A 13637-nucleotide genomic window follows, 5' to 3' on the forward strand; every position below is an offset into this window, starting at 1 on the left:
CCATAGGTTGAGAATGAATGGATTTAAAGTGCAGCAATGAAGACTGGGGTTAGGTGTCAGGAATAACTTTATGGTGATAAAAGCAGTGAGGCCTTTGGAGTAATTTCTGTGGGAAGCTGGCAGTCTTGCCAATGGTGGAGATCTTTAAGAATGATCTGAGCAAACATGTCAGAAATGACTTGGGGTGGCTCATCATGTCTTGACTATGGGATGGATGAGGAGACTTTCAAGGTCCCCTGCAATGCCATTGTTCTAAAGTGCTGTGAGGACCTGGATGAACGGATACGTCACTTGCGAATTGATGTACTATTCTTGTTACCTGCCAAGATCTGCATCTGAATTTTCATAAAATGGATTAAAATCCTTTAAGATGTTAAAGACTTCCTCACAGTCAGCTTTTTCAGTTTATCTGGAATCCGGTCATTTGGATATCAACAAGTTGGGCTGCTGCTGTCCTTCAGCAGTTAAAGCCTAAAGTCTCTGCTGCAACATGCCAATTTACTTGCAAGGTTGGTAGTGCTATTTTTTCCATGTACTGAATTTTTTTTAAAAGCATGCTCAGGTCAGTTGTCTCTGCCTTTGCATTAAATTTGTCCTGAGCCATTGCTACTGAAACAATATTTTATAATGATATTCTTATCACCTAAATGTATTTTCCTATTAACATGTGTTGCATGATTTTGATACTAAGTAACTACCCTGATGTCTCTAGCATTGTGATACTCATAAACTGATGAATAAAATGTGCATGCAGGTTAATGGTCTAATCTCACTGCCTGTGTATGGACAACAGGAAAAATAACATTTACTTCAGTACTAGTGTTATCTATCGTATCAGTATTACAAAGCCATATTATCCTATGGTTTGAAATGACAGAAAATTAAAAGGAGAAAAATGCCAGATTTTTTGAGCAAAAAATTTTACTTTTTGCAACTGAACAGTAACTTTTCATAATTAAACATTCTAGCATTTACCTCTTTATCTGCTTTTAAAATTATATACAAATCTGAAATGAAATCTGACATATGATGGAGATCTTCCATGAAACAGAGATCTGTCTATTAAAAATGCCTGCAAAATCCTCTCTCAAGTAGTTAAGGAAAGTATGGCTGGATCTAATCTTACTTTGTAGACCTATTTAAACACCTACCATGCACTGACAGTGAGTCAGTAAAATACTGCATGAATAAGCATGACAATTTTACTAAGAGAATATCATTATAAAATATTTATGAAACGTCTTTGTGTAATGAACCTTGTACATGGAGGCTTTTGTCCATTGTGGGAAGCTAAAAGAATAATAATCAACATTTCATTTACATATGCATGATGCTGCAAAATAGCGTATGTAAACTATTTCTTTCTGTACTGTTCAGTTACTTCTGTCATCAGCTCCTACAAATTTTATTTGCAGTCATTTGTTCAGATCACTGGTGCCCTCTTTGCCGTTTTCTATAAATTCTGCAAAATAAATGTCCATAAATATACCTTGATGTTGTCTTTTCATAATTAACCATTGTGTTGTTTGGAACCATACTGGCATTTTGTGTTAAAATGCCACTATTAGTATGGGTACACCTGCTGCAAAGGGAACATGAAAACAATAGTTTACACCTTTGAAACTGTACAGAAATCTGGTGTAAACAGGTAGAATTTTATTTTTGTGAACTTAGTAATAGCTCAAATATTTTAGCAAATTGCCATCATTACTAATGCTATTCATTATCCCCTTAGTTCCTGAATCCTTTGCTGCTATGTGCATAATATGTCACTTTAGTGACTTCTAGGGACAAAGGGGTGAAGCTTTCTATATTTTGAAATAAAATGATACCTCAGTGTATCATTATTACAGATATACATTTTGCAACTATATTCATATCTAGACCCCAACAGAAATTGTTTCGCTGAACATTAAATGCCCCGTCTTTTCCTATATTCTTTAAATTATTTCTTTTCTCTGCCAAGTTTCTAGATTCAGTGAAATTGATAGAGAATATTACTATGCAGAGACTATATTAAAAAGCTGATAAATTCTTTGATGTCTAATTAAGAAGACTGCCGTGTTTCCCACATCCTAAATGATCTCATGATATTGTAAGCAGGTTGTGATTTGGCATGCTTGTACGGATTGCACCCAGCATGTAAAAAATTTCCTTTAATCGTTATGTGAAATGTTTGCATATGTGGTTATTATCTGTGAACTCATTGTACATGTATCCAAATGTGTTTTCTGTTGTGCTTGATTTTGCTGGCCATTCTTGAATGTCTTGGCAACTCAAGAAACATATGTTCTGTGCTGTCTTCTGTAATGCATATACTCTTTGATGTTTTGTCACATTTTGTCAGCTTTTATTTTACTCTTTTTCCAACAACATATCTTTATATTTGTTGGAAACAAATTTATGCAAAGACAATTTTAGTAAGCTTTGCTCAATATTCTTTTATTTATTCATTTACTATTTTTCCAATTTTTTAAACATCCACCTGGTATAAATCTTTTGCAGTTAATCCACCATCAGACTTGAATTTTACAATTATAGATGAACATAATGTTCAAATGTCATGGAAAAGGCCACCAGATCCAATAGTGGGTTACAGAATAACTGTGGTTCCAACAAATGGTGAGTTCTGTAAAATTTTGTTATGAGATTACATTTTTTGAAACATTGGGTTTATTTTTGCTTATATCTAACTTAAGTATGAGAATAACTGTTAAAATATTTCTGAAGTTTGTGATCAAGACTGAGCAGAAGCAAAGGGCATACAAGGACCAGTGATTGTTCCAAGTTAGAGCTTTTTTTACTATAGCGTTTACTGTTTTGGGACTGCAAATAATAAGTTTTGGATGCCTTTCCTTTCCAAGGAGCAAACAGAGGGTAGAATCATCACTCTACTCCTCTTCTGCGCTTTTACCATAAAGGTTAAGAATTTTATTGTGCTGTGTAAGAGTCATTATTCTATTTCACTTTGAGAAATAATTAGTGTAAAAATGATATTGAATCAGACCTGGACCATGATTTGTTAGATGATAGTACATTTTGTATGTGCATTTTGAGATTCAGATTTCCTGGAAGTTAGTAATTTGTTCACTATTGAAGCAAGTTAGTTTGAAGTTTCATGTTTCAATATTCATACTTCATGAAAATCAAAAGTCTATCATTCTAAAATCATAATTGGATTTTAGATAGATTATTCTCTCTTGCGTTTTGTTTTATGATAAACTTATTAATATTATTGGATTTAAAGACTGCATTAAGTGTTTTATATATTTATTGCAGATGGACCTACTAAAGAATTTACTCTTTCACCTAGCACTACCCAAACTGTCTTATCAGATCTTATACCTGATGTAGAGTATGTTGTATCGATAGCTTCATATGATGACAGAGAGGAGAGTCTACCTGTTTTTGGCCAGCTGACAAGTAAGTAACTGTTATACAATCAGAAAACCAAGTAAGATAGCTGAGTGGTCATTCATAAAACTGTGATCTAGTTCCTCAACAAAATTGCCACATACCTGAACTCTCATTAGATGGAGCTATCTGAACATCCTTTTCCCATTATTCGTAATAGACTCAGAGAGAATTTGCAAGAGATCAAAGGAGACTGACATGGATATATAGTGTCTGACAACCCCTATAGAATTCTTGGCAGGAGACACCTGTTTTGTTTTTTTTGGGCTAAACCTACTTTCTGTAATTGCATCTGCTGAAGTCAAGGGGAAGATGATCATTGACCTCAGTAACAAATGAATTCGAAACGTCCCGTGTGTGTATGTGTGTGTGTGTGTGTGTGTGTGTGTGAAAAAACTAACTATAGTCACCAAATAATAATAAAATATGACACAATATATCTGAATGCATACTAAAATATTGAATTTAAGTTTTTATAATTTATATTAATGATTAAAGCATAAAATAAATTTAATTGAGTAAAAATCCACAGCATGCCCTCTTTTATGATGCATTTTGTCTCATGTATCAAGCTTCACAAACAACCATGGGAAAATTACTTATGATAAATTTCCCTAGTTTTTAGAAATGAGAAATATTGGTATTTCATCCAGGGATGTTGCAGTTAATTTTCAGGAAATTACTGTACAAGATATACAAATACATAGTATCCTTAGTTATTTGCATTTTCTGTATTTTGCGTTGTCCTGAATACTATGTCGTCACCTCTGTAAGTACAGGTGATGTATTATTCACAACCTATATTTATGTTTTTATGTTCTGAGTCTTGTCAGATTTGTGTCTAATTCCCTAAATGCTTTTCTTTGATGTTTACAAATTTAACCTGATTTCCTCCATTAATTCTGTCTACTGTGTGCTTTCTGCAGTTCAGACAGGTGGTCCAGGGATACCAGAGGAAAAGAAGGTTGAGGCTCAATTACAAAGTAAGATGTTTTATCTTTCAACTTACCTGAGATTTGTCTTATCTGCGGTCTAGCTCTAGTACCCCGTAAAGTTAAACTGTGTTACCTAGCAATGAAGTTCACTTGTAAAGTTGTCCAGAGTTAAGAAAACTTGTGAAGGGACTGGGATAGAAGGAATTTAGTGGCTGGATTGAAAGATTAAGGTGCAAAGTTGGTACTGGAACTAGGAATTTCATGCGACTAACCTGAGCAGGTCCATGAGTGTCTTGGTCCTATTAACAACAAACATTGTGCTGTGGATAACAGACATTGCAGAAGAGCCAGTGCAGCTGTAATGGGGACATAAAGATACAAGGCAGAAGTCGTAACAAAATTATGTTTTTCTGTAACATCAAATCACTGCAAAAAGTTTTGTATGTGTGTTTTCATCTGTTGAGGCATAACAGATCTTGTCGATTAGCATGAGAGGTGTTTCAAAACAATTTCTTTCTAATAATGGTGGCTAGAAAACTCATATGGGTAAATTCACTTACGTGAATAATGCTTCCACAACTAAAATATTCCAGAGAAGAAGATCAATCTATTAAACATCCGTTTTTTTGACTTTTCCCTACTAAGTTCCCATTAGATGTCTCAGTGATTTGTAAGAATGCTATTGCTCATTTGCTAATAGAGTTTTGCTTTTTTTTCTCCTATTATGTTCCAGGATGCTCCATAAGTGCAATGACAGACTTGGTTTTCCTGGTAGATGGCTCATGGAGTGTAGGGAGAAATAACTTTGGATATATTCTGGACTTCATGGTTGCCCTTGTATCAGCTTTTGACATTGGGGAAGAAAAGACAAGAGTTGGAGTTGTTCAGTACAGTTCGGATACAAGAACAGAGTTCAATTTAAATCAGTATTTGAGAAGTAGTGATCTTATTGATGCAATTAAAAGGATACCTTACAAAGGTGGCAACACAATGACAGGTACAGATTTTCCACATACATGTTTATTCAGCATTTAGTTTCATAATTCAAATTTGCTTTAAATCCTGGTTCATACAAGTTTGATAAAACACAATTTGTGGTGTTCTTTTTAGGTGAGGCTATTGATTACCTGGTTCAAAACACCTTCACTGAGTCTGCTGGAGCAAGAAAAGGCTTTCCCAAAGTAGCAATTGTCATTACTGATGGAAAAGCTCAAGACGATGTAGAAATTCCTGCAAGAGAGCTTCGCAACATAGGAGTTGAAGTTTTTTCTTTGGGTATGTCATGTTTTTGTAATGATTGAGAGATTAACATTGATAAAGAAATAATGTATATGTTGTACAGATTCGAGTTTCAAGAATTTCATTATGCCTCTCTTTTAATCCGTATGCATTAGTGGGTCATTTCCGACCTCCAGAGTGAAAAATACCATTTGTGTTAATTTGATAGTAATTCTGTAGCTCCTACATGGAGATTAGGATGACTGACTAGCATAGTTTCAACCCTGGCCTCACTGAGGATATCACATTATTTTCTTGCATTGGAAATGGGGTGTGTCACCTCATTATTTTGTATGTTTTTGTAGTTCGATTATTGGTAATGACAAAAGACAGAAGAGAAATTAAACTCGGCTTTACCCCAGGATGTTCTGACATTTCATGAGTACATTCACAGGTGTCTGTATTTTATGGCTACTTAACACGGTCCTGTCTATTGCAACTTCTAGGTATAAAAGCAGCAGATGCAAAGGAACTCAAGTTAATTGCATCTCAGCCTTCACTGAAGCATGTGTTCAATGTGGCTAATTTTGATGGAATTGTGGATATACAGAATGAAATTATCTTGCAAGTGTGCTCTGGTGTTGATGAACAACTAGGTGAACTGGTTAGTGGAGAAGAAGGTGAGGTACTTTGTATACACATATTTATAGAACTCAGTTTATTCCAATGCATATTTAAGAGGCTATCCCTACTTCCTTTGCTTTATTTCTGGATTTTGGTCTGTTGCCTCATTTAGCAAGTGTGGAAAACTGGTCTCAGTCTTGTGTTTTTAATGCACTAGAACAGAACATGTGATGTAGTAGGTTTGGAATAGCTCCATTATTCCATAGTTTCAGAGGCAACATTGATGTGCAGTTATCAGAGTCTCATACAGTCGGTTTGGACACAGACGTCACTTCCGTGGAAAAATGTATTAAAGGGAAAAAAACTACTTGGTAAAGGGGCAGAATATGTAATAGGTTAAGAACCAAGGAATGAAAAGTGGAGAATACTGAGAAAACACAGACACCAACCTGTGTCACTGCAGCTTTCTGACCCTGTAAGGTTTTGAGTGACTAGTTATTCTTTGACCAAAATGGCAGCAGAGATGACTCCACTGTCATAGTGCTCTGCTCAAGTCTACATTTGTTCACACGTTCTACTGTGTTTCTGTGAGTGTAGCTTTCACTTCTGATTGAAATGGGTTTAAAGCAAGGCAGAATTTCTCTTGGATGTTCTTCTATACTTGAGGGACCGTGAATTGTTCATATTTCTGTGTCGCTTTTGGACAGTCCTGTCATTCACTTCTGTTTATTTATGCTAAAAGTGATTTTTAGTAAAGATTAAGCAAAGATAAGTAAGTTTATTCCAGAAATAAAAACCGTGAAGAAAATATGCTTTTATTGTAATTAATATTTTGGGTTTGCTTTTCATTTCTCTCAGTGGTGGAGCCTCCTTCAAATCTGGTGGCCACTCAGATCTCCTCAAAATCTGTTAGGATCACTTGGGATCCATCCACAAGCCAAATAACTGGCTATCGGCTGCAGTTCATTCCAATGATAGCTGGTGGAAAACAACATGTACTAAGTGTGGGTCCTCAGACTACTGCTCTCAATGTTAAAGATCTCTCTCCAGACACAGAGTATCAAATTAATGTTTATGCAATGAAAGGACTGACCCCCAGTGAGCCAATAACGATAATGGAAAAAACACAACAAGTAAAAGTTCAAGTGGGTAAGTTAGGAACCACTGCATTATTTTCACATGGTAGCTTTTCACTGATTAAAACTCTGATGCTTGTTTTAATCTCATACCTTTATAATTTATGAGAAACAGCTTTGCTTAGCATAGTTATTTTGTTTATAAGCAACTGGGTGTGATACATGAACTACAGATGCAATTGTAATGCGGTGGCTATTGAAAATCTGTTTACAGTGGTTATTCTTTCTCTTTGCAGAATGCTCACGGGGTGTGGATGTAAAAGCTGATGTTGTGTTTTTAGTGGATGGCTCCTACAGCATCGGTATCGCCAATTTTGTAAAAGTAAGAGCCTTTTTGGAAGTGTTAGTTAAAAGCTTTGAGATATCGCCTCGAAAAGTACAGATAAGTCTTGTCCAGTACAGCAGAGATCCCCATATGGAGTTTTCTTTGAACAGATACAACAAAGTGGAAGACATAATTCAGGCTATTAACACCTTCCCCTACAGAGGTGGATCTACCAACACAGGCAAAGCAATGACATATGTGAGGGAGAAAGTATTTGTTACCAGCAAAGGATCGAGACCAGATGTGCCAAGAGTCATGATTCTTATTACTGATGGAAAATCATCAGATGCTTTTAAAGAACCTGCAATAAAACTGAGGGATGCAGATGTAGAAATATTTGCAGTTGGTGTGAAGGATGCCGTGCGTACAGAGTTGGAAGCGATTGCATCACCTCCTGCTGAGACCCACGTTTACACAGTGGAAGATTTTGATGCTTTTCAAAGAATATCATTTGAGCTTACACAGTCAGTCTGCCTACGAATTGAGCAGGAACTGGCTGCTATAAGGAGAAAATGTAAGTAACTACTATTACTTAGAGGAATGTAGAAAATGCAGTGAAAAAATATCTGAACCAATGTTTTGTTCTTGTAGTTACCTAAAGAATGTACATTGATGAAATTGTCCACATACAAATGATAATTTTAATAACTGGGGATTTGCTTCTCATTTTCAAACGTATTAAAAGCAAGGGAAATGAATGGTGAAATGGAGATGAAAAAATTATTGGAGAAATTTTTCCCCCCTCCCCTGTTAAGTATCTAAAAAACTATTAAATGTGTGTCTATTGGAATGACCTTAGTGAATGTGCTCTGCTTTTACACTCAGTGTCTTGAGTAGAACAGTTACCAGGCCCATTCGTTTTTAGCTGTCTAAGATGAGGTAGCTAATATAGGCTTGTCTTTTAGATTTCCAAAGGCAGTGAAGCAATGCCAACAACTCTAGGGGTGATTTGATTAATATTTAGAGTAAAATTAATGACCCTCTGGATGAGCTTAGACAGTACAACTTGAGACAGCAGATGCTAGGTGATATTATCTCAGTCTAACTGTACGAAGACTGAAGACTTCTAAGACTGAACTGAAGTAGCATGTGAAGTCTTCACATGCATCCAAATTTGGCCATCTTGGATGTTAAAAACTTAAAAGATTTCTAAATGACCAGCTTTTGGTCAGCGAAAGTTACTTATGATTAGTTGCACCCTCAGTGCCCCTACCTATGTTTAGTAGAACACAAACATTGAATAGTCCCAATATTGAAAACCCCACTCTCTTTAAAAATAAGCCTTTTGTTTCAGGATAGATTTGAGGAACAAACCAGCAGCACAGCCTTTGTTTAGAGGGCTGAAGCAGTCTTAAGATTCCCACTGTTAGGCTGACTAGGCCAACCAAAACAAGCCCAGGGTGTCAGCTTTGTGTTTGTGCTTCATGTCAAATTCCTTGTTTCCCCTTCAACTTTGTTCCTGAAAAAATACTGGTATTTATTTTGTCCTATTTCTAATCTAGATCTGAAATAAATCCCAACAATTCTTAGTTTCCATTGAGGACATAATGTTATTACCGTCGATGGGACATATAAAAGAGGAAACCTGACTTGATCATCAGATTCTAACTTAAGTTTTCATGAGTATAGATGGACTGTTTTAATTCGATTTAGAAATCACTGAGTTGATGCTTCTACTCATTGTTGAATGATTTTAGGCAACCTAGATATGAATTTCATCAAATTTGATAGCTATAAGCAAATACTGTGCACGTGCAATAAAATATCTGTTCAATTAGAATAAATGAAATTATTGAGGGAATTTTTTAATTTATTTTAGGGATTTTGTGTTTAAAATATTCTAGGAGGTATGCCTCACATGCACATTTTTATTTCTATACAGCTTATGTGCCTGCAAAGAACATGGTCTTTTCTGACATAACATCTGACAGTTTCAAAGTGAGCTGGTCTCCAGCTGGATCTGAAGTTTTGTCCTATCTCATTAAATATAAAGTAGCAGTTGGTGGAGATGAATTCATTGTTTCAGTACCAGCTTCAAGTACTAGCTCAGTTCTCACCAATTTACTACCTGAAACTACTTATGCAGTCAGTGTGATTTCTGAATATGAAGATGGTGATGGCCCTCCCTTGGATGGAGAAGAAACCACCTTAGAAGGTAGGATTCCCATTATTCTCAGACACAAAGGAGTCATATGTTCAAATAAGAATTTGCATAATTGAAGAGTGGATCTATGAGGAGCATCAGCTGAGGCTGAGAAGCTATGCAGAATGAGAAAAAACATTATTGTATCTCAATGTGTTCAGTAAAGATACAGAATTCCAATGATATGCAAACATTAAGTTGTTAAGATTGGATTTTATTTTCCCTGAAAGCTGGATGGATGCTGTGCTTCTCTGCATTGGTCTCTTTTCAAAGGAAGTAGTAAGTTTTCAATAATAAATTCAGTGGCATGAATTAATGTTCATATACAGTCCAGTTAGAGTAGATGAATATTGTAGGTCCCTTCCAACTGAACTATTCAATTCTGTTCTGCTCTATTGAATAGCTATGATTCTGATGCAAGAATGCATGTTGACTTCAGTATATTTAAAGTGAAATGTGTACCTATGTAATTTGCTATGCCATCTAACTTAACATTAGTAAAAATTCTGTTTTAGATACAATAGGCTTAAAGGGAGTTGAGTTTTGGTCACCTGTTTTTTTGTCAGAACTTCATGGGTCTGATCCAATAACTAAAGCAAAACTTCCACTCATGTCAGTGTGAGTTTATGTGATCAAGGGCTGTCAATTTAAGCATGGTAACTGTACTTTTTCTTGATACAGTTGCCATGATGCATTTCTGCTGGTTGAAAGGAACAGCATGACAGTAAATTTGATTTTCTATTCCAGTAGTTGAATACTCGGTCTACTCTAAATCATGCTCTTAAAAATATTGATCCACTTTTTTAAATTATTCCATGCTGTCATTTGTGACCTTTGGTGACATAAATTGTTCCCAGGGAGAAAAAGAAACAACACGGAGCTTTGTTAATTGGTGTTTCCTCTTAGGACTGATAGAAATAAATGCCTATAAAATAGCTTATTTGGGATGTTAAGTTTGGAAGATACAGGTTTCACTGTCAGTATTCACATTTCCATGACATTACCAGTCAGAATATTTTGGACACGCATAATTTTCCCTTAGGAAAACAGACAAACTCTTGGCTGATTAGAATATGTAGCTTTTGTGTGTAAGGGACAGGGGAAAGAAAAACTTTAATAAAAATAATCAATTCTCCCATGTTGTAACTGATACTGCCTTAAATAACTGTCAGCATCATGATCTGATGATATCCCAATGTGTCTGAGAAGATAGTCCTTCTGCAGTCATGTAATCATCAGCAGCTCTCCATGCAGATCTAGCCAACAGTTTGGGCCAGATGGCTTTCTTGGCAATTAACTTTGGTTTCAGGCTTTTAAAGGATTTGAAGTTGAGTATTGTATTTCTGATTAATAGGAAACAAGTTTGTTTCTTTAAAGCTATGTTTCACTTTTAACATTAAAGAACAATGCTTATAGCATATAGGTAGTAAAGAACAAAAAAACAGAGGTTTTTTTTCCCCTAAATGACAATGCAACTCTAGGCAACTTGCAATACAGTAGATCTTAGTGTCTGTTGGAAGAGTTGAGTCTTGTTTGGTGTGCCTACAAGTTCATCTGAGCTGCTATATCTTTTGTCAAGGAGCAGGCTAGCTTAAGTGATTCACTTCAGTTTTTCTTTAGTTTTTGGAATAACAAGCTATTTCTTTGAGTTAGAGACGAAATTCAGAAGCTTTTTTAAACATTAGGTTCAACTCATATAGCAATGAATACATTTTTTGTTGCAAAAATTTTACTTAGAGAAATAGAATTGTTTTGGTGGTTTTTTTTCCTGTTGCATTTTCTTTGGTCATTTTTTAAAATAGGAGAGCTGCCTGTGTGTAATCAGGTGTATCTGAGAACTGTCTGTAAATGGAAGTGGTGCAGATGCAAACGGCTACAGCAAGGAAACCTATACCATTTGTCGTATTAAGAAGTTTCCTCACTATGCCCCAATGTCCCTTACACAGTTGAGTTCTACTGGTACTGCTAAACACGGTCAGATTGTCTTAAGTTTCAGAATCTGTTATATAAACTGGGATTAATATACTTTTGGGGACAACTTTGTTACACTGCTGAATGTAACTCTGGCCCTAAATTTTCAGAAATTACTAGTGGTGTGTGTATCCTAAAACAATGGGAGTGCACTATAAGCTGTTGTTTTGCTAAACTGGATGAGCTAACAAAATGGTTGGAATGGTTTTACTTCAGATACTACTTCACCAAAGGCAAATATTTAAAAATTATATGTGTATATTTTTTTGTAGTTAAAGGTGCTCCTCGAAACTTAAGGATAACAGATGAAACTACTGATAGCTTTGTAGTTGGCTGGACACCAGCTCCAGGAAATGTCCTACGGTACAGGCTTGTTTATAGACCCCTTACTGGAGGAGAAAGGAGACAAGTGACTGTATCAGCAAATGATAGATCAACTATTCTGCAGAATTTGATCCAAGATACAAGATATGAAGTGTCTGTTATTCCTGAGTATCAGTCTGGGCCTGGGAATTCGTTGAATGGATATGCAAAAACTGACGAAGGTACATGACAAATGCTATGAATGTAGTAAGCTTGAGAAAAAGTCCCTGGATGCTGACATATTCATACTGAAAAGAGAATAAATCTCATAATTCATATGTATTATCCCAGATGAACACAGAATTATAACATTGCCAAAGCCTAGTGGAGAGGCAGTTTAATTTATCAAAATTGCAATATTTCAATTTGAAATATAGTCTCTTGAACTTGTAACACCTGCTATGGCAAGGTAACTTGGGTGAAGAATCTACCTGTATATTTAATTAATTGTCCTCATGATTCTTCATATTGTCAGTGATATAAATTATATACCTTTTGAGGAAATTCAGACCCTGTTTGCATTTTGTTCTGAGTGCTTAGCAAGGAACTAATGAAACATTTAATTTATGGAAGTTGTCACTGTAGACTTGTGTGAAGATGCATGATCCTTTAACATGTATTATGCCTTATTAAACAAAATTCAGAGAGTATGGAGACATTTATGAATGTCCTAATCACTGTTGAAATTTCACTGAGATCTTAGATATTATAAACCAGAAGAATTATAATCAAAAGAACTCTGTAGGTGTGTTAATTTTGTTGGTCATCTTTGACTTGATTCTGCAGATAGTGACTTCAACATGGATCTTGGTGTGTTTAAGTTGAGCATATATTAAGTTTCTAGTACATATAAGTACTAGAATGATTGAGCCTGTTTTAACAGAAAAAAAAATGGAAATAAAAAGACTTTATTGTGCATTTTTGCCTAAAGAGGGAGGGGGTGGAATTGTAAAATCGTGATTATGGTAAAAGTATACTGTAGCAGTGTTAGTGCAGGCTATTCAGGAATTATTTTTTATCATAAAATCCTATGTTGTAGTAACGTAAAAAATCAACCAAGAAATGAAGCTTGGTTCAACTTGTTTTCAACCTCTTTTGACATGTGCAGTCCGAGGAAATCCAAGAAACTTGAAAGTTTCTGATGCTACGACATCAACAATGAAGCTGTCTTGGAGTGCTGCTCCAGGCAAAGTGCAGCAGTACTTTATAACCTACACTCCAGTTGCAGGAGGTGAAACCAAGGAAGTGACTGTGAAAGGGGACACTACCTCTAAAGTGCTGAAAGGCTTGGACCAAGCCACTAGGTATGCATTGACTGTGTCCGCCTTGTATGCCTCTGGAGCAGGAGATGCCCTTTCTGGAGAGGGAGAAACACTTGAAGGTAATTATTAAATGTTTTCTGTATGGTCATTCATTTATTTGATTAATGTTTATGGTGTTTTAAAGTGTCTTCCCAAGTTTTCCATAGAAGCAAATATATGAATGAAGAATAGGCATAAAAACACTCT

General features: G+C 35.6%; 1 protein-coding gene across 2 annotated transcripts in view; it reads left to right on the top strand.

The window, feature by feature from the left end:
- Window positions 1–409: 409 nt before the first annotated feature.
- Window positions 410–13637, top strand: part of COL12A1 (collagen type XII alpha 1 chain) — a 94760-nt gene continuing 81532 nt past the window's right edge. For both annotated transcript variants that reach the window (XM_018078093.2, XM_018078094.2), the window contains exons 1-12: window positions 410–509; window positions 2506–2622; window positions 3280–3423; window positions 4341–4397; window positions 5083–5346; window positions 5460–5624; window positions 6074–6247; window positions 7050–7340; window positions 7564–8166; window positions 9535–9807; window positions 12039–12311; window positions 13238–13510. In XM_018078093.2, coding sequence (XP_017933582.2) covers window positions 491–509; window positions 2506–2622; window positions 3280–3423; window positions 4341–4397; window positions 5083–5346; window positions 5460–5624; window positions 6074–6247; window positions 7050–7340; window positions 7564–8166; window positions 9535–9807; window positions 12039–12311; window positions 13238–13510 — 2653 coding nt within the window. In that variant the 5' untranslated portion in view covers window positions 410–490. The remainder of the gene's footprint in view (window positions 510–2505; window positions 2623–3279; window positions 3424–4340; window positions 4398–5082; window positions 5347–5459; window positions 5625–6073; window positions 6248–7049; window positions 7341–7563; window positions 8167–9534; window positions 9808–12038; window positions 12312–13237; window positions 13511–13637) is intronic.

This window comes from Manacus vitellinus, unplaced genomic scaffold (genome assembly GCF_001715985.3).
Source record: "Manacus vitellinus isolate BGI_N305 unplaced genomic scaffold, ASM171598v3 scaffold_4_pilon, whole genome shotgun sequence".
NCBI lineage: Eukaryota > Metazoa > Chordata > Aves > Passeriformes > Pipridae > Manacus > Manacus vitellinus.